The sequence below is a fragment of the Trachinotus anak genome, unplaced genomic scaffold (assembly GCF_046630095.1).
Source record: "Trachinotus anak isolate AG129_WGS33_773 ecotype Australia unplaced genomic scaffold, CSIRO_AGI_Tana_v1 ptg000019l, whole genome shotgun sequence".
NCBI lineage: Eukaryota > Metazoa > Chordata > Actinopteri > Carangiformes > Carangidae > Trachinotus > Trachinotus anak.
The window spans coordinates 21,587,715-21,608,800 of record NW_027273870.1 but is presented as its reverse complement, the minus strand read 5'-3'; the positions used below and the strand labels follow the sequence as shown (position 1 = coordinate 21,608,800).

General features: G+C 41.0%; 1 protein-coding gene across 7 annotated transcripts in view; it reads left to right on the top strand.

Moving 5' to 3' along the window:
• Positions 1–21,086, top strand: part of lrba (LPS-responsive vesicle trafficking, beach and anchor containing) — a 183,128-nt gene that overhangs the window by 24,679 nt on the left and 137,363 nt on the right. For all 7 annotated transcript variants that reach the window (XM_071503550.1, XM_071503548.1, XM_071503552.1 and 4 more), the window contains exons 2-21: positions 1,479–1,710; positions 2,779–2,879; positions 4,023–4,118; positions 5,954–6,075; positions 6,778–6,904; positions 7,683–7,802; positions 8,623–8,769; positions 8,994–9,191; positions 10,374–10,507; positions 11,215–11,323; positions 11,732–11,884; positions 12,376–12,544; positions 12,949–13,028; positions 13,931–13,993; positions 14,597–14,694; positions 15,063–15,155; positions 16,304–16,412; positions 16,786–16,867; positions 18,991–19,114; positions 19,280–19,472. In XM_071503550.1, the coding sequence (XP_071359651.1) occupies positions 1,479–1,710; positions 2,779–2,879; positions 4,023–4,118; positions 5,954–6,075; positions 6,778–6,904; positions 7,683–7,802; positions 8,623–8,769; positions 8,994–9,191; positions 10,374–10,507; positions 11,215–11,323; positions 11,732–11,884; positions 12,376–12,544; positions 12,949–13,028; positions 13,931–13,993; positions 14,597–14,694; positions 15,063–15,155; positions 16,304–16,412; positions 16,786–16,867; positions 18,991–19,114; positions 19,280–19,472 (2,550 nt within the window). The remainder of the gene's footprint in view (positions 1–1,478; positions 1,711–2,778; positions 2,880–4,022; positions 4,119–5,953; positions 6,076–6,777; positions 6,905–7,682; positions 7,803–8,622; positions 8,770–8,993; positions 9,192–10,373; positions 10,508–11,214; positions 11,324–11,731; positions 11,885–12,375; positions 12,545–12,948; positions 13,029–13,930; positions 13,994–14,596; positions 14,695–15,062; positions 15,156–16,303; positions 16,413–16,785; positions 16,868–18,990; positions 19,115–19,279; positions 19,473–21,086) is intronic.

The window sequence follows — 21,086 nt, the reverse complement described above, 5'->3', positions numbered from 1 at the left end:
GAGAGATGAGGTTAAAGGGACAATAGGTGAGGTGTGTGTCAGTGTTATTGTCACTTTATCCCCTGTCTTTAAAGGTGGTGTTGTGGCAGCAGCGTTACCCCAGTGCCCCCCTCCTTTCCTATCTTGTACTCAGCACTCACACACAGAGTTAATCCCACCTCACTCATTTTAATGGGACAGTTTCCATTTCCTGGACCAAATCATATTGTTTTCATGCACAGTGTGTCTACTGGACGGGTACGACTATCACACTTTCATTTTTTTTTTCTCCAGTCACACCTCCTTGATTCTAAACATGACAGTCTTCCTCACATTATTAATTTGACATCAGCATTGTTATTTTCCTTATCTTTTTCTAATAGGCAGGGTTCAATAATAAAAACGTCATCACAACTATTAAGAATTGACAAATTATGACGTTTATGGCTCATACAATTTATTTCCACACACAAAGAACATTTGTCCTCGCCGCCCCGTGAACAAGCCTGAGCTGGAGATCCCGGCGAAGGCTGACTAACATGGTGGGATGTATTTACTTTCTTTTCTTTGTGGCAATGAATTCAATTTTGTGTTTTTGATTCAAAATACAGGCTTGTGTCAGTGGCTGTAAAAACAAATGTGTTGATTCTTTTCCCACAACACACAGTGAAACACATTCATAGGTATAAAACATGCAAATAAAATGAAAAACAGTCCTTAGGTTTAAAACAGTGTCTACTGGTAACCACTGTTCAATATAAATGTCAGGACGAGTGTAACATGACTCTAACTGTATCACTGTGTGTGTGCTCTTGAATACTGTAAGTGAAAATTAATTTCTCCCCATGTCTGTGTCTGCCAGGCTGTGTCAGATGCTGTTAGTATTCCAGGGCGTCCTGCAGGAACAAAAGACCTCTAAATACACTTCTCAGTGTTTATGTCTGTCTGGATGTCTAGCTTAGTTTCACTGACATGGCTACTCGTTTGATATTTTCTCCTCTGAGTTTATCACAGTGTCTCCAGGCTAGCTGTAAAAAGCACAGTGAACTGACGGACAAACAGAGACACCGATAGACTGACAGGTCTACCCCTGACCTTTAATCCACTTGGCTAGCGGCAGCTCTGATGCATGATTAATCATCTGTTTAGGAGTGTGCGCACACATAATAATGCAGTGCACATATGTATGCCCTTTTGAAGCTCTTGGTTATGTTTTGCTGGTGGTAAAAGAGGAATTCATTGCTCTTTTGTGGTGTTTTTTGAGTTTATTGCTCAGTTCAATTTACATGAAGACGGACTGATGCTGAACATTCTCCATCCCGTGCCTCCCCCCTCCCCTCTCTCTCACACTCTCTCTCTCTCTCTCTCTCTCTCTCTCTCTCTCTGTCTCTCTCTCTGTCTCTCTCTCTCTCTCTCTGTCTCTCTCTCTCTCTGTCTCTCTCTCTGTCTCGCTGTCTTCCCCATTCCCTCCCCTACCTCTCTTTGTATCTGTCCTCCAGCTGGTCGGCGGCCAGTTTGACCTGGAGATGAACTTTATCATCCAGGAGCCAGAGAGCATCGTGTGCATGGTTGAGCTGTTGGACAAGTGTGAACCCACCTGTCAGGCCGAGGTCTGGAGCATCTTCACCGCCATCCTCAAGAAAAGTGTCCGCAACCTGCAGGCGTGCACTGATGTGGAGCTCATCCAGCTGGTGCTGCAGCGTATATCCACCACTGACAGCATGATCGCAGGTACTGACAAGCATTTCTTGTGGGAAAAGTCTCTGGATTTACTCAGCACTGCTGAATTGTGCTGTATTGTTCTTGATAAAGACTAACCCCATCGTCTCCAGAGTTTTGGTGGGCCTTTCCTTTGACCTCTGTGCGGAGGGGGAGCAAGCAAAAACATGAATCCCAACTTCATTGATCAGTGGAGTATCACAAATAGAATAACCAACTCTACAATTTTCCTATTCTGTCTTCTTTTAGTTACAATTACCTCATGGTTTCATCCTCCAGTGTTGCAAACACTATGATGTATTACGCTGAGCGAGGACACAATCATCCTGTACAGTCTCCCCTGAGTCTCAGTCTAGTCTGTTGCCCATCTGCAAATTACTACAAATTAATCCTACAGTGTTCGGCTCAGTGAACTTTTGCCAGGCAGAACAGCACTGGCCTAGAGGGTTTGTGAAGTCAAGCAAGGATGATGGAGCCCAGCAGTAACTAGGCAGCTGAAAGTAATGGTTATAGTGATGTTCACCACACAACAAATCATTGTCTGTTAACTTGTTTATTTTTACATTTACATATTTAAATGCTTCCTTAATAACTTCCTGTTTGTTGCAGAGTTTTATATGTCTCTTTCTCTCTTCAGATAATTTGTCTGAAACACTAATTGTGGAGTACAGAACCTCACAGCAGAGTTTTAATGCTTCTGTGGAAAAAGACCTGCCAGATATAACTCCTTACATTTGGAGGGTTAAATCAAGGGTAGAGCATGCACAGTCTAGTCATAGATCTGTCATTCTATGCCTCATCATTAGTCAGTAATAAGTAATGAAAGAGGCTGCACAGTGGCTGGGACTCGCAGAGTGCCCTCTCTATTTTAAGTCTCCTGTTTTTTTTAACTTGGGTCCTGCTCATCCTCCTTTTCTTTTAAATACAGAGAAATACTCACTAAAATCAGCCACCACCTCGTCCCCAAAGTTTTTGTCAATTGGAGCTTCTTTTCACTTTTCGAGTAGATTATTGCATCGTATCAGCTTGTTTAACCCTGTATGTTTCATCCCTGCCCTCTGCTGTGTGTCTGTCTTGCAGACCTGCTTGTGGACATGCTGGGAGTGCTCGCCAGCTACAGCATCACAGTAAAAGAGCTGAAGCTTTTCTTCAGCAAGCTGCAAGGGGAGGAAGGCCAGTGGGTGAGTCAGAGTCATGCCACGGCGATCTGTCTTTGTCGTCTGGGACCTGCATGAGGAATGTGCTAGCAACACTTCAACTGCTGCCGTCCCGCAGGCCAGTGCCCTCATCACAGACAAGATAAATCACGTGAAACCAGACTTCTGCTCCACAGTGGTCCTGTATCCAGAGCAGCACTACATTATTGATATTAGGTGGTTCATGAGGGCTTCACATTACATTACATTACATTACATGACTTTTTGCACCCTATATTTACTATAACATTAAAAAGGTGTGAGCCAAAAGACTTTTTGCGTTTGCACAGTTGTGGAACAATAAAACAGACAGCCTGAGCTGAATGCCGCTATAAGAGATTAGCCACCGTGAACTTAAGATGTATGATACCTTAACAGAAGATAAGTTACTACATCCAGGCAGAACCAGTGGCACAGAAAGGAAGACAGATGAAGCAAGGAAGAGAAGGAGAGTAACCCATTGATCACTGACACTAATCAAGTTGTCAAGGAAATAGGGCAAGTTGATTTTATGCTTCTAAATTTCACCTCACCCTCCCACTTTTGAGCAGCTCTTGCCACTGCTCTGCATTTCGTTTTTGTGAAATATCCGGGGAGACAGAGTGGTGGGATGAGTGCAGAACTTTAACTATGAAGTGCCGTGGTACTGAGCACTATAAACTACAAATGAAATTGTTTATCAGTCACATTGATCTGACTCCAATTATCAAAATGCAGTGTGTCAGAACAACATATTTTTAATGGGTGTACTTCTCAGTACACAGTGCTTGACAGTGCTTGTATAATGTGATCATTGTCTTCTGCTCAGTAACTCTCTTTGGATGTCAAAGTCTAATAAGTCTGAGAGGTAAATTTAGAACAAGCAGACACAAAGTTGCATCTGCTTTTAATCAGTTGTGGCTGCATGCATGAACTGAGCGTGTAACTAGGGTATGTGTGCGCGTGCTTGTGTGTGTGTGTGTGTGTGTGTGTGTGTGTGTGTGTGTGTGTGTGTGTGTGTGTGTGTGTGTGTGTGTGTGTGTGTGTGTGTGTATGTGCACGTGCGTGTGCCTGCCTGCCTGTTTGGACATTAATACCACATCACCAGTTGCCTAAAATGATCCCTGCATGTTTGTGTTTGTTCCTCAGCCTCGTCATGCAGTGAAACTTCTGTCAGTGCTGAAGTACATGGCTCACAGAAACGGTCCTGACTCCTTCTTCAGCTTTCCAGGCAAAAATGCAGCCGTGAGTACAGTACCACAATGTCTGCCCCCCCTCACAACCACCACCACCACCACCACCACACACACACACACACACACACACACACACACCCTCCCACAGTGTGTTTTTACAAAGATGATGAGCTAACGAGTGAATTTAGAGGTGAGAGTTTAGAATAGACTCTATGGTGCTTTCATTGTTTCACTACATGGTCAGAAAAATCTATTTTCCTTCAGCTTATAAAGAATATTTCAACAAGAAATACTAATGAGAGAGAGAAAGACTGGATGATCTCTCATGAATCCCTTTCATATGTGCTTTCTGAGCTGCTTTCCACTGAGCCAGCCATTCACTGACCCATATAATTTTGTCTCATTGATAAGCTTTACATATTCTCTTAGTTATTTTGTAGTCTGCCATTACAGCTCAGACCCCCCTCATGCCTCAAAGGCTTCTGCACTCTTTCTGAAATGTTGTGAACTATGTAGAAATGCAGCTGCGTCTAACAGCGTGCTTTCTGATGAAACTGTAGGTGTGTATATATGTGATCTTCAAGTCTGCATAGTTAATGTGTGTCTGGCTAAATTACTCATGTTAAGGCAGTTCAGCTTCATCGTGTTTTGAAGACTTTTGTTGTACCTTCTCTGCTCATTAGTTCATTCAAAGCCTCAGTCTTCTCCTTGCCCCTTGTCATTAGCATCATAGAAAATTCGGCTACACTCTTGTCTCATTTTCTTGTCTTTTTGTAGATGCCCAAGTTATTAATTCAAATAACACACAACCTTTTTGCTAGGTCTTGGTTAGGAGTAAAATAACGTACACATATTACAGGATAAGAGCAGATCTGGATCATTTTAAATATCAAAAACAAGCTTCAGTTACAGTTTAAAGTTTCTTTGTAATGACCTCATAGTGTAGTGTATTGCTCTCTCTGGTTTTAGTGTAAGTTGCACTGAAACTTTACAAAAGCATTGTTTTGCTCATGCATGCATGATTTACCACAATCATGGTGAGGCGCACTTGTTTTTCCTCTTCCTGCCTCAGTGCATGGTGTAACATGCTAGTATGTTCATTTCAGGAGGATTTTCTCAGACCTTAATACATCCCAGTGATTCTTTGATCAGTCATTAATTGTAAACACTAAATAAGTCTTTGGACCAATGTCTTTAGGATTGATCTGTTTGTTGGAGCAAAGCACAAATGGACAACTGTAACATGAAGTTGAATTAACTTTTCTTTCCTTCAAGTGTGCATCTCACAGGAAGTTGTAAATATGTGCCCTATTAAATGTTCCACCAGTCTATGCCAGGTCCTTTACAGTGTGTGTGTGTGTGTGTGTGTGTGTGTGTGTGTGTGTGTGTGTGGGGTTGCCAGCTTCTGTATTTAACCCTCCATTGTTGTGGTGATGGTGTTTTTATGTGTACAGGAGTTTGCTTTGTGGGTTTGGGTCTGATTTGGTTCATGTGAACTCTGTTAGTACTCGTCTGTGTTTGTCAGCATAGTGTTTGAAAAGTGCACATGCACCTTCCTTTTCCTTTGTTGCCCTGCTAATGAGATAGGAAAGCCTGGGAGCACATACATACACACACACACACACACACACACACACACACACACACACACACACACCATTTAGGGCATTAATTTTATAACTTTTCCTCAGAGGCCACAATTGCTTCATATTTGTTTGCTTAAACCCTTTTTGTGGGCTGGTGGCCTGACTGACCCACAATACTAGTTAATTAGGTTTTGTTAATTCTGAAAGACTCACTGGATTCTTTCATTACACAGGTGGCCAGGATCCACATCTCTATGACATTCTGTTTTCTTCTGTTTTTTTTTCTTCTTCCTAACAGGCGATAGCTCTGCCTCCCATAGCGAAGTGGCCATACCAGAATGGGTTTACATTCCACACGTGGCTCCGCATGGATCCTCTCAACAACATCAATGTAGACAAGGACAAGCCTTACTTGTACTGGTAGGTAACACAGGACTGATATAATTCTGTTGTTTGACCAGTGAACCGAAAGCTTTGTCCTTTTTTGGCATTGAAATGTTGAGGATTAGTTTGAACATGCTTTATATGTAAGAAATTGAAATAATGCACTTTGTAGTGTAATGAAAGATGAAATTTGGTGTTGCACAGCAGGATAAGATTTAAGTTATGTTTTTGAAGCCCAAAGCTGTACTGCAAACGTATCTAGCCTTACAGATGAAAAAATGGTTGTGCTTCCCCCCACCGTCTTTCCTGTCTCCTCATCGTTTGCTTCCTCTCTGAGGACCAAATAAATCAAGCCTTCTTCTCATTGTATTTTCAACCAAAAATTAATTTCTGTCAGAAATCTAATTTATACAACAGGGATCTGTTTGGGCTTCTGTGAAAATGAGAGAATCTGTAATAAAAGCTCCTCTGGCCTTTTTAAAAAGAGATTAATTCACTAAATCACATGCACGGGCCTCATCTCGCCGGGACGCAGAGAATGATGGGAAGAGTCTGTGAAGCTGAGAAATGATTGTTTGCTATCGTTCTCCTTTTGAGACCCTTTTCAAAGTGTTTACATGATATATTAGACACTATAACCCACGTTGTCCTTGAATGAAGTCTGCATGAAAGTGAGCCGCCTGGAGCAGAAACTAAAGCTGTGTTTTTTGTATTTTCCCTTCGTTTCCTCCTTTTCAGTTTCCGCACCAGCAAAGGCCTAGGTTACTCTGCGCACTTTGTGGGCGGCTGTTTGATAGTGACCTCATTAAAATCCAAGGGAAAAGGATTCCAGCACTGTGTAAAGTACGACTTCAAACCACAAAAGGTACAAAAGGAAGAAAAAAACTAAGCAGAATACAGGCTCTGGTTCAGTAACCCGGGCAAACCAAATATTCATGGTCATAAGAGGACAAATCCTAGAAATATCTCTGTAAATAGATCACTGAAATCATATGTCAGCACACACATAATCAGCCACATGTGCACACAAGCACACACTCACATACACTTACACAGACAGCCATGTGCACACACAATAAATCTAGACCTTGTTTTATGAAAAAAAAAAACTGTCACATCTCACCTGACTCTGGGGAAAAGCAAAACTAGAAGAGGCAGGAATGAGGGCGCTGGGAGAGAGGGATTATCCAGTCCTCTCTGCCCCTTCCAGGCACAGTACACAGTGAGGACCAATGCAGTCAAAGAGAGCCTTTGCCTGTGGACAATTTGAAACTTTCTTCTTCCCCTGGGCATGAAGGCACCACCTTACCTCAACAAGTCTCATGAGGACTCAGAAAACTCATTTTAGTAGATTTTTTTCACTCTATTTTTAATGCATGTTCCTCCATGTCCGGAGGTAACCATAATAACCTATTTCACGTTGGTAACAGTAATCTGAGGCTGAGGAGAAAACTAGAAACCGAAGTAGGTGGGATTGTAGCTTGAGGGGACTGACTCCTGAAACGTGATGGAATGAGGCTAATTGAACAGCTTATAACTGAATGCTGACTTATTGATATCTAGTTGTGTGAATGTGATTGATACTCTATATATACTGTGGCCGTTTCCAGTGTAAGAGTCTTTCCCTTTTCTTGCTGTTGCAGTGGTACATGGTGACTCTTGTCCACATCTACAACCGCTGGAAAAACAGTGAAATTAGCTGCTTTGTGAACGGGGAACTGGCTTCCTATGGAGACATTGCCTGGTTTGTCAACACCAGCGACGTGAGTAACAACAATTTGAACAAATTCTGATGAAACCAATAAGTATGGAGCACCACAAGTTCCTGCAATATTTCACTTTTAACTAAAGTCCATTTGAAAAATGGTTTAAGTCTAAGAGTCTATGTTCACATACAGGTTGTAACAGGTTTTCAAAACCACACATTGCTGCAGTAGTGTGTATCAAAGCTGAAAAGCAAAGCCTCTGTTTCACGCCCTCCTCACTCACAGATACATCTAATCTCAGTCTTTGCTGTCAGAGGGCTTGGGGGTGAAACCATTCTCTCCATCTTTTAGCATGGATAGCATAGTGGAAAATGACTACGTATACAGCCTGCGCCTCTGTCACATCACCATATGAACTCTCACACAGCCCCGAGGATTGCTTTCTGTCATGCTGAGATATGAGGTTTCTTAAATCAAATTTTGTTCAGGAATGAAAATGCCTTCACAGTGTGCTATAATCCTCTAGATGTGTCAGTATGTCAGAAAGCAAATTAGCTACTTGATTGAGACGTGGCCTCATCATTTTCAACACTTGTGCTTATGCCTCACTGACCATGACACGAGGAAGACGGAACGTTATCATGTTAGCCACAGTACGCTCATAGTTTGAGGCTGTTGCCATTTATAGCAAGTGTTAACATGAATGTGCTGTTTCCCTCTGTTCTTTCTGGCTATTTTTGGTCTTGTTTATCCTACCCTCTTGTCTTACTTCCATATTTCCTTCCTTTTGCCCTCTCCTGTCTTTCCTTCTTTTCATCTATATTTGTGTTTTTTTGCTTCCTCAAATCCCTCCTCTAACACCCCCCCCCCCGCGCAGACATTTGACAAGTGTTTCCTGGGATCGTCAGAGACGGCAGATGCCAACCGTGTGTTCTGTGGACAGATGGGGGCAGTTTACCTGTTTGGAGAGGCTCTCAGCGCCGCTCAGATCCTGGCTATCTATCAGCTGGGTCCAGGTTACCAGGTCGGAAAGCACAAAGCCTGAGATGTCTGTGCAACAGTAACATTTACCAGAGACACAGAACAGTTTACACAAGCAAATTTAGTATATTTAATACACAATTCATTTTTAATTAGTTTTTTCATGTACAGACACTGACGCATTCCATGTGGTGGCTGATGAGAAGTATTAAACAACTTGTGTGCTCCCTTCCACTAACTCTTCCTCTTTGACGTCTCCCTACCCAGGGCACATTCAAGTACAAGGCTGAGAGTGACCTGCTGTTTGCGGAGCATCATAAGACCTTACTGTATGACGGCAAGCTGTCTTCGAGTATTGCCTTCACGTACAACCCTCGCGCCACAGATGCTCAGCTCTGCCTCGAGTCCTCCCCCAAGGACAACGCCTCCATTTTTGTCCATTCACCCCATGCACTCATGCTGCAGGTAAGATGCCTTTAATGTAACATTGTGCTAGTATAGCAAATGATAGCCATTCTCATTGGAGTTGATATTGCCATTGCATAACTTTAAGCTGAAGCCACAATGCTGCACCAACATTAAAGCAATGCCAGTGCAGATTCATTCACCACCTGCGCGCCCGCTCCTTCCCTCCCACTGTGGCATATGTACCACTCTTTACTCTTTCTTTCTTCGTGCGCGATAATGAAAGTGGCCCAGTTGGCATCTTTTCATTTTAATAGCCTCATGAGGGCAGAGGTGCAAATGTGTTGAGCAAGGCAGACTGCAGCTGCTGAAAATGCCATCCTAGTGCTCTAATTGTGGAATTAGCTTTCTCTGGGAGATTTAGTTTGCAATTATATACAAGTAGTTGCGCATTTTTCCTGTGGGCAGTAGGAGGTGAGCTTTGTGGAAGTTTTCCATACGCTGCTTAGAAATACACACACCCACAACACACAATACTGTTCCTTCACTCACTTTGAGTTGTCTTTTCTCAAACACTAATTGAGGTTTCTCTCATGCCCTCTCATCAAAGAAGATGCATTGTTTCCTTTGTGAGGGAGGCTTTTCTGCCACACAAACATATGCTCCCTCCACCACACAAACACGCACATGCAATGTGAAATATGAATGACTATGTGACCTATATTTTCAGCTTTGCTATGCCATGCTCAAATTCCAATCCTATAGAGAGGGAAAACTTTTGCCAAGCCACTGTTGGTGTTGCAACACACAACACTGACAGCAGCTCATGCACCAGATTACCAGACACTGAATGAAAATATTTTCCTCATCTTCAGTATGTCCAAATTTTAAAAATCATTCGTCAGCAAAAGAAACAAAACTAAAGAAACAGAGAGGGCTAACACTTGGGTTTGAGATGCTGAGTTGTATTCACCCTCTCAAACATGAGCATTTTGCAAACTGAATTTATTATGGAAGCTCCAAAAGTATTTTGTACATTGTATTAATGTTCATAGAGTCAAAGGAACAATTACAGGTTGTATCTGATAAAAGCCACGGTAAGGTCCCAGCATTTTGTTTGCTTCTGTCTATGAAAAATGTAGTCCACATCACTGTGGTTATCAGAACAAATATCAGTGTGACCCACATGCAAATGCTGACAACGTACATGTGAGATGTGGCCATGTGTGTGTGTTTCTGTAGGATGTTAAGGCTGTGGTGACTCACTCAGTCCAGAGTGGAATACATTCTATTGGAGGCATGCAGGTCCTCTTCCCTCTGTTTGCACAGCTGGATTTTTGCCAGCCTTCCAGCCATGAGTTGGACACCTCTGTCTGGTAACCGCACACATACACACACACTCACCCACACTGAACAATCGGTGGTTCTGAATTTTGTTTTGTATCATTTAGCCATAGTGATATCATATAACATAATAAGTTTAATAAGTCTGCTAGTTTAATGGCTATAAAGTGGCACAATAGGCCTGTTATGCTGCATAACCTGTAACAGTTAACTAATCTGATTATCATAAGATTATTATTTCTTATGCAGTAAATTGAATTGGCAAGCCACGTTGAAGGTGTTTGATACTTTATTTACTTGATCTTTAAAAATGACACTGGACCAGCATCACTGCATGCTCAGGTAAATGATTAGTTTGATCCTAAAGTAAGTTATGTAATGTTAAGATAAAATAAAGATTCAGGAGATCAGTACTCAAACAACCCACACATCTTATCATGTAAGATTTTTAACATGTCCCAGCTTTTCAGTCCAGTACCACATGCTTTACAGACTTGCTGATGCAGAGCAGTGAAAGCTGTGAGGCCATCTTACTTATAAAGTGCAGTGTTGCTGTATTTGCTCGCCTCAAGGTGATGCTAGTTAGAATCTGTTCTCCCAGCACAATGGGGACACGACACCCTCATTCAATCACATTTCATGTAGGATATGCCCTTCACAGCCAGGGCCTTGTCAGCAGTTTACATAGATGATTGTCACTGTCTCATTCTCTGTCTGTCTGTCTGTCTGTCTCTGTCAGCTGCACTTTGCTATCCTTTGTGATGGAGCTCTTGAAGAACTCAGTGGCTATGCAAGAGCAGGTCCTGGCCTGCAAAGGCTTTCTCGTCATTGGCTACACTTTGGAGAAGGTGAGACAAACACAAATTGGCTCAGCTGACAAAGAAATACACAAGAGAGCCATCCTCCCCGTACCAGTAGCTGCACTCATAATGAACCCAGCACAATAATAAGGCTGAGCTTAACTCCCTCAGCACCACAAACACACTAACACAGACACACACCAACACTTAATATGAGACAGACTTTGTTTTCCCTCAGCTGTATTTAGAGGTCACAGCTGGCTTGTGTGCTTGTTAGGCAGAAAGAGAGCGCCTCCACATCTTCCTCTTCATGTGTCCTTTCCCTCCCCTTCCTGTGTCATACCCCACTTTCTTTTTTTCTATGCCTTGACTCCTTTCGCTGACATATTATCTTCCCCCTTTCTCACCTCATTTTGTGGCTCTTTGTGCCTCACTGGCTCCCTGTCTGCGCTCCAGTCTTCCAAGGTGCACGTGACGCGGCCTGTCCTGGAGATTGTGCTGGCCTTTTCCAGATACCTTAGCAACCTGCAGAATGGCATCTTGCTGCTCAAGCAGCTGTGCGACCACATTCTGTTCAACCCTGCCATCTGGATCCATGCCCCTGCCAAGGTAACAGGAATACACACTTACACACACTTTCACAGCAGCACATTATTCTGCATTTGGTTACGTTTTTAAAAATGGAGATAAGCAGCATGTATACATGGAGATGGAACACACACAGATCAGTTTGTGCAAACAAACATGCACAGTCATAATTACCTTCTCCTGCTCTGCATGTTTCTGGCCTACTTATTCTTTACAGTGTTTCAGAGTTCAGCTCAGAGTTCAAGGTTATCCCTTCATCTTTGAATCAGTGACTATTTAAATGAGAGTGGCTTGCCTACAACCCTTATGGGCTTAGAATCCTCCAATTTTCTTCTCCAAGGAGCAAAAAGCTAGGACAAACTAAAACTGGATTATTCCACTCAAAGCATCAAGTGTGCGTGTGTGTGTGTGTGTGTGTGTGTGTGTGTGTGTGTGTGTGTGTGTGTGTGTGTGTGTGTGTGTGTGTGTGTGTGTGTGTATGTGTGTTTTCATGTGTGCTCTATCTTTTGCAGGTGCAGCTGACACTCTACACTTACCTGGCGACAGAGTTCATTAGCACAGTGACCATCTACAACGCCATTCGCAGGGTGGGCACTGTGCTGCAGGTCATGCATACACTGAAATTCTACTACTGGGTTATCAACCCACAGGACCGCAGTGGGGTCATCCCCAAAGGCCTAGGTGAGAGTGCACACACAATGCAAAAATATTCTGTACATACTGTGTGTACTGCATACTTGCCAGTCTGAGACAAGTGTTCTCAGACGTTCAGACTTCACTGAATATGTATATAATATAATGTAATGCAGTAATGGACTCTACTTATGTATGGTGTTACTATTCATCTTCTTGCATTGTACTTGCATGTAAAGGCAGATTTTCCTTCCTCACATGACGATATAGAAAGAAATGTGTATTTACATGTAGAAACACTAATATTCACATGTTGTCACTGTGGAAGTCCCTAAAATCACGTGGAAAAAAAACAGATTATCCATGCATAAGAAAAATGCATAAATGTAATAATATTTCCTCTTATACCTTTGGGTCCATCTCTGCTATTGTTTGCTGTTTGGTTTTTTCAGATGGTCCGAGGCCAAACCAGAAGGAGATCCTGTCTTTGCGAGCCTTTCTGTTGTTGTTTGTCAAGCAGCTCATAATGAAAGTAAGTACAGGTCCCACCAGAAGCCAGACACCCCCAACTCCTAATTAAAAAAAAAAGTTTTGCCTTTTAACTTTGAAGTTTTAACTCTAGAACATGGCACGTTTGGAGTTATAATTTAAGTTAAGTTATTTGCACTAGTGGTCATGTTAGTCATATATATCTAATATGTGTTGGCCACTCTCTGATTGTAGCCTGGCACCAACATAATGCACTATGCTTAAGAACAGTCTAGCTGCCAATTTATACAACAACAGGTGTAGTTAACATTGTGCTGTTAATAATGTATATATGGATACTGTAGATATTTTTTTAAAGGTTATTGAAACTAGCAAGTGTGACAAATATTTATATACAGGAAGACCAGATTTTATTTTTCACAGGCAATCACAAACAAAATGAATCTAAATTTTGAATATCTGATAATTTCTTGCTTTAACACTCATTAATACTCACATACAGACATGGTATATGTTTGATATATGATATAATTTGTGCTTTGATGTGATTTTTGGTTATTGTACTACTTGTGTATTGCTTGATCTTGTCAAGCCTCATTTCCTCATGTTTGAGTGAAATGAGTGATGACTGTGGTTCCCTGTTCTGGCATATATATTCACATCACTTGGGATTGCTTATTTTTTCTTGTGTGTAAAATAACAAAGTGTGCAAAGTGTTGAATCTACCTCAAGACATTTGGTCACGTTTGGAAAAGTCATCATTAGTTTAATTTACTGTTTGTCCCAAGTGTCTTAGTTAAGCAACTCCTATCTCAAAATAGTGTGGTAGCTTTATGCCGATGTGTCACGCTTACATGTACTCTGTGGGGGTAGGGGTATGTTGAGAGTAAAACATAGTGATCCCTGTGAAACAATCATGAAATCGTTTGTGTCGTTATATTCCAGGATCACGGAGTCAAAGAGGACGAGCTGCAGAGCATCCTCAACTACCTCCTTACCATGCATGAGGTAGGCATGCGCACTGTTACTCCTGCAGCAGATACTTTGCCACCAGATGGCAACATAACACCACAGTACTGTACTCTGCCCGTCCACCATCTGATGTGCACAGCACGACCAAACGGTTCCTGTTGCTAAAGGCAGCATTTCTGTTCCTTGTTATGTTTTTCCTCGTCTGCCAGTTAGATGTCCTGACAGAGGTGGTTTTGTTTACAGCGGAGTGACGCATAACAAATGAATCAGTCAGATCAGTCAGAAACACAGTGAACCTTGTAAGAATAAAGGGTGATTACAGCACTGCCTGAAAAAAAAGAGCCACATGCAGCAGGCCTTCATTTTACAGAGCACATACTGTAATTCAGATGCTTGTGATGTACGTCAATATTTCTACTGGATTTTTACTACTCTTTCTCATTACTGTTGCTACTGCCACTAGTAAACAAAGCAGGAATATACATATCAATGTGTAACTGCACATATATTCGCCTTATATCTTTTATTGACATATTTAGCTGACTTAAAGTTCCCTTTAATTTAAGATATGCTCTGGAAAGCTGACTGTCTTCATCTTCAGTAGATGTAATAATTGACCCACTGCTCCGTGTTCCTCAGGATGACAATCTCATGGATGTGCTGCAGTTGTTGGTGGCTCTGATGTCTGAACATCCTGGGTCGATGGTCCAGGCCTTCGACCAGCGCAACGGGATTCGGTAATGATCACTGTTTGTATTATCTTAAAAATGTGGTTGTAGTTATGTCAGTATGTTTTTGCTCAAATTAAAATATGTATCACAGTTGGAGCTGATTATTTTAATTGTCATAGTTTTAGTCTTGTGTCATATGTTAGATTGTGTATGCTGAATGGGCTCATTGTTCTTTGTTTCATTTAAAAACATCAAATTCTGTTTTTAACAAAAGAAACATGTTGGACAAGAAAATGGTGCATTCAATACTACTATATCTTTAAATGGATACAAGTGTGTTGGATGTTAATTGTATACTTCTAACGTCACTTTTTCTTTTCTGTATTTAAAAAAAAAAAAAGTATTTCATTGAATTGAATTTTGCTTTTTCACAGTGTGATTTTCAAACTTCTGGCCTCTAAAAGTGAAGGAATAAGAGTGCAGGCACTCAAAGTGATGGGCTACTTTCTCAAACACTTGTCACCAAAGTAAGTCAAATGTCAAAGCTGAAATCCTTATCACTATTTTCCCAGACTGTACAGGTTATAGTTTAGTTTTCTCAGCAATGTAAAATATACATGAACGCATACATCTATGGGTTAAATGAAGAAATAACTAACAGGAAACACTGTTTATCAAGAGATAAATTTGACTTTTGATTCCATAGTTTTCATTCTTCAAATTTCTTTCGTGGTTGTTTTGGCTACTTTTACAGTTTAATGTAGTTCATATAAGTTTTAAAGAAGGTCAGTTTCATAATGAGAGTGATATTATTATTGATACAGAGTAACTGTAAAATATGTTAGTGTTGTACAGAGAAATCTAATATTAAAAATTTTTAACAGGACTTTCAAAAAGGTTCATGTTAATTTTGATTCTCTATTTAGCTGCAGGACTCACTGTAAAAATAAACTAAAACAAACTCATGCAAACCACCTTTATTTTCATTTTGAGCATTCTTTTCATACAGATGTGTCTCTTTTGAACTGTTTTCGGCAAAAATGCTTAATGAAATTCAGGTCACATTGCAAATTGTTTTTTTCTGACCACCCATTACATTACAGTGTGTGCAGCCTCTGCTGAAATAGGAGCACCAGAAGCAACTCTTGGCCTGTCTCCGTGACAGCTTTTTAGCCTTGTGATCCAGATGTGAGATTAATCCTAAGGCTATATGCAAACAGTCCACAGTTTTTTTTGCTGAGTTACAATGCTAAAATTAAAAGTGATCCACGATGAGAGATGAAAGCGACAAAGACTCTTCAGTGAAGCGCTCCTCTTACTTAGTCAGCAAGGATTCTCTTTTTCATTTCCTCCATGTCAAATGTGAGCTGGAGCTCATCTGATTTATACTGCAACAGATTTCAGCTGCTGTAATTATTTGACTCATCAGAAACTCAAGGTTTTCCCCCTGTCACTTCTCAACATGTTTGATTTTCAGGGACATTTTCAGTATGATGTAAAATGACTTTGGAAATAAAAATGGTAGTTGTGGAATGTTTGTGCATTGATGTCAAGCCAGTTTTGTACAGGACATCATGTTCCACTTTAGAGGAGGTGCTGGATTACTTTCTGAACAATGGTCTGGCAAATACTGGTGTTTACTGACTGACCTTTAACCTCCTAATGTCCTGATCAGGAGGAAATCTGATGTCATGCTGAGTCACGGCCTCTTCTCTCTGCTCACTGAGCGCCTGATGCTCCACTCCAGTCAGTTTACCATGACAACCTACAACGTGCTCTTCGAGGTCAGTGCTCTGCTTACGTTCACTCTCCAGGCCTGTGCTAACCAAAAAACAATGAAATACAGTAATAACCTCTGTGTTCAACTATATCCCAAAATGTATATTTTCTGTACATTTTGTGTGTATTATTCACAATAATGCAGAATTTGTGCTTTACTCTCTAACATTTGTCAAATTTCCCTGCTCAATATGAAAATTTAATGAAATGCATGAAACAATAAATCCCACAGTCGATCACCTGCAATTATTCAGCAATATGCTGCATGATGGTGAAACAAACACATAGCATTGTGTATCCATAGCGGTTTGTTTCTCTGTTATGGGGAGGCCTGATGTAGATATTTATGACTTGAGTCCCCCCTTTGTGCCGTGGTAGATCCTCACAGAGCAGATCTGCACTCAAGTGATCCATAAACAGCATCCGGACCCCGACTCCACTGTGAAGATTCTCAACCCACGTAAGTGCCTCCTCTGCGCCACACTACTCTCCTAAATCATCCCCTGCAGCGTACCCTCTACATACCTATTGCTCTATACTGCACTGGAAGGATATTCCCCACGGAACTGTGCGATCTCTATATACAGTCAAACAAATGAAGGACATAAATTTTGCAGCCGGAGGGTATTTTCATACAAGTGAACCTAGCTTGAGGATGGTGCAAATGCTTTGTGTGACAAATATACACACATCTGCTAGTTTTATTGTCAGGATTTATTTACATATAAAAGAAATGATAAATGTAATGAAATTATAACAGGACTTTATACAGTGCATGGGAACGTTATGTTGGTATTTGCATTTAATTAATTCACTCAGTTATGTAATTGCATTTAAGCCAGTTCAGAGTTTATTGTTACAATGCATTTGCTTACTTGTATAACAATGAGTTGTGGAGTAAATATTTAATGTTGCAATATTTTGTTACTAAGTTTTTTTATATATTTTATCATCAAAATTATTGTATCATGTTTATATTCTATATAGTAATTTATGATTAAAATTAGAATTTCAATTACATTTTAAATTTTTAAATTAAAAATATGATTTAATCATTTGATTATTGATTATAACATAATTAAACCAATTTAAATAATATGAGCTAATGTAAAAAAAGACTATAATTACATACACACATATTGTGCATATGTATGTATGCGTATGTATTTCTGTATACTCACACACAAACAAAAGTTTTTGGTTTTTTTTTTTTCTGCCAGTGCATCATTACTAGACAATTTGAGCTGGCTGAAACTTCTGGCTTAGATCAATGTTCCCATCCTATATTTTCAGGCCGTAACTCACCTCCAATTTAATGTCTGCTCACAAAATGTTTTTATGTAGTGAACTCCTGAGTATTCATTTCAGCTAAGAAAAGAAAACATCCCTCTGCCTTTTATACCCGTGCATCCACACATACCACTGCACCTCTGTGTGCACAGCTTTAATCAGTTTGTAATCCAAGCGCTTGGTGTAATCACAACCAAGGTTTACTTCCAACCAGCCTTAATCTGACAAGGTCCTGCTGTAGTCACACATTGATTATCTTAAGCCTTTATTGTGTTAAAAACTCTCCTACCCAACTGTCCTAGACAGGCGATATATATCATAGAAACCCTGTATGGGTTTGTACATGTGAGCACATTCTATGGAACATATAGCGGCGGTCTGTTTCTCCTTTGCCGTGCATTCTCTTGATTTAATCTGCGACAAACTCCCAAAATGGCCCCCTGATTGCAGTCTTTAGTAACGTCAGAGCCAATCAAACAAACCGAGGAAGTACCGTTTCCCTCAAATTAACTCAAGGGAAAGGAACCAAGAGCAAATGGAAAAAAGAGGGGAATACGCCATCCCTCCATCCTCATTCCCGGTACATGCTGGGGTAATTTTCTGGCGGTAAAGGTTCAGCGACTCATAATTTGAGTGACTAAGGCGTAGAAACAACACAACCGTCTGCTGGGGCAAAGGGGGCATAGGTTAGCGCCAAGGTCTGAAGAAACAAGTGAAATCCAAGCCCTGACGTCTCTCTGCTCAAAGCAAATGGACACTGACATTGTCTAGATAATTCATCTAAACAGTCAGTCTCTTTGGTTTAGCCGAAAGCCAAGCCTTCCAGAAGGGCCTGCGACTCTGGCTCTGTTTGAAACGATACCAAAACCATTACAGTATAATAAAGATCAATGGCCCAGACTTTTTTATTCTCCTCTGTTCTGTTTTTCTTACCAAAGGCACTGATTTTTAGGTGTGTACAGCTGGGAGTTCAGATAGTTTGTGACACAATGATTTGCACATGTTGAGACCAATGTATGATTTCGTTGTTGATTTGTGCAGTTTCCTTTTCTGCATCCAAAAAACAAGTGAATTTTGGATGTTTGCAAATCCATACTTTTTTATTATAACCCTTGCAAATACAGCTTCCTGTAATGTATTATATTACAAAATGGACAAAACAGACATACATTATAACGTATAAAGAAGCTTCATGATATTTTCAGGCCATATCATGTTCATTTTGCCAACTCCCTAAACATCTTTCATTTCAGTACTTGAAGGAAATGACTGTGTTTCTGTTCATATTTCTAGAGATTCTGAAGGTAATAGCTGCTCTGCTGAAGAACTCTCCCCCATCCCCTGAGAGCATGGAGGTACGCAGGGTCTTCCTGTCAGACATGATCAAACTGTTCAATAACAGCCGAGAGAACCGCAGGTAAGAATTCAGCCACTTCACAGAATAGAGGACTGCATCTCACACACGCACGCACACACACACACACACACGCGCACACACACACACACTACAGTCTTTATGTGTCAGTGGGATTCACATTCAGCACTACACCACCTTCTCATAGCCGTGCACGTTTTGTTTCAGGAGCCTGCTGCAGTGCTCGGTGTGGCAGGAGTGGATGCTCTCTCTGTGCTTCATCAACCCGCGAAACAGCGAGGAGCAGAAAATCACGGAGATGGTGTACGCCATCTTCCGTATCCTGCTCTACCACGCCATCAAATATGAGTGGGGCGGCTGGCGCGTCTGGGTGGACACCCTGTCCATCACCCACTCCAAGGTCAGAACGTTCATTAAAGCCATGCATGCCCCACACACACACCCACACACGTTCAGGTTAGATGCAGCTTTGTTTATCTTTTTCTGTGAATCTTGGTCTTTCTCCCCATCTGTTTCATTTTTACAGGTTTTTTTTTTTTTTTTTTGGTTCCGTTTCTGTTTCTTTTCATTTTAAATCACACACTCTTTATCTCTCGGTAGTAAACACAAGAGCGTACACACTCACTTGCAACACACACGCAAATCTTGGTGCATTATGGTCAGCCTAAACATTCACCCTGTGACTGTAACCGTAGCCCTCCTCCCTCAGTTCGGTTCCAGCCAAACAGACAGCAGTATTCAGTCAAATCCATCAGCTCTGTCACCCATATGTTTAGTTTGAACCTGACATAATGCAATTCATCAAGTAAGAAATTAGAGAGCATTATCGTCTTGCAGCGTAGGCTAGCATAGTAATTGAACCTTGCCTCTCAGTGCCCATCAGATTAAGCTTATGGAAGCTACACAGTGATTATAATTTAAAAGGTAGTTACAGTATAAACCAGTGGGAATGAATCCACCAGCCCCTCCACTCTTTATTTATGTATGGAGTCTCTTTCTTTCACATTGCACAGATAAAAATAAACTTCTGGCACTTCTTATTTCCAAAAGCTGAATTCAAAATACTGCTTTAGAAATTCAGTGTTGATATCATATTACGCTGCTCTGTTCCAAAGCAGTGAAGTAATTGAGGTTGGTGTCAGATTGTGGTCTGGGGGGTTTTTAAGCCTGGCAGATTGAAGGTTGAGTTAAAGAAGTGCTGGTGATATGAGAACGCTTCACTGTGGTGTGGGGTGCTGTGAGTGCTGGCGACCAGTAGGGGGCACAGACAGACTGCACGGGAGAGGATCAACATGAAGGCAGTAGTTAGCTTGATGCTGTGTGTTGTATGCTTGGTGCCCTAAACTCCCAATGTCTCCCCCACTCCTCTGAGCACTGTAGAACTAACTTCCAGTGTAGGGAAAATAAAATGTATATATATACACATAAAAGTTTAAGGACATTTTCTGTCCTAGCCGTTAGGGGCAGTATTTGGTGTAAGGTGGTTACAAAGACTAGAGCAGAACAAGAACAATTTGCTCAATACAGTGATAGTGAAACTGTGAAAATGTAACAGCAGAGGTCTACAGGCTTTACTGACATCACTGTTTTTTTTAAATCCGTTATTACCATCACCAGTGATCAGAAATGTAACTGTGATATTTCTGTTGCACAGTGATTTAAAAAAACGCTGCTGCAAATATATTATTATTCTGAGATTGTAGCTGTTTATGAATAATAACTAATCAATATAGGAATCAGTATAAAGTTTAGTTCTGATTTTACCTGTTCATAAACCTTGGGGTCTCATTTTGCAACATAGCAATGTGGTGTTGTACAGAAAGTGTTTGTTCTTCTCTGCTCACAGCAGCCTGTAATTGCCTCTTTTCCCATAATTGCACAAGATTAATGTTGTTTCTTCTAAGCTCTAGTAACAATACCCAGCACTCACCTAACAACAGAATTTCACACTTACACTGTGTATGTGTAAACCCATGCACTTGTAAGATGTGACAAACACATATACACACACAGT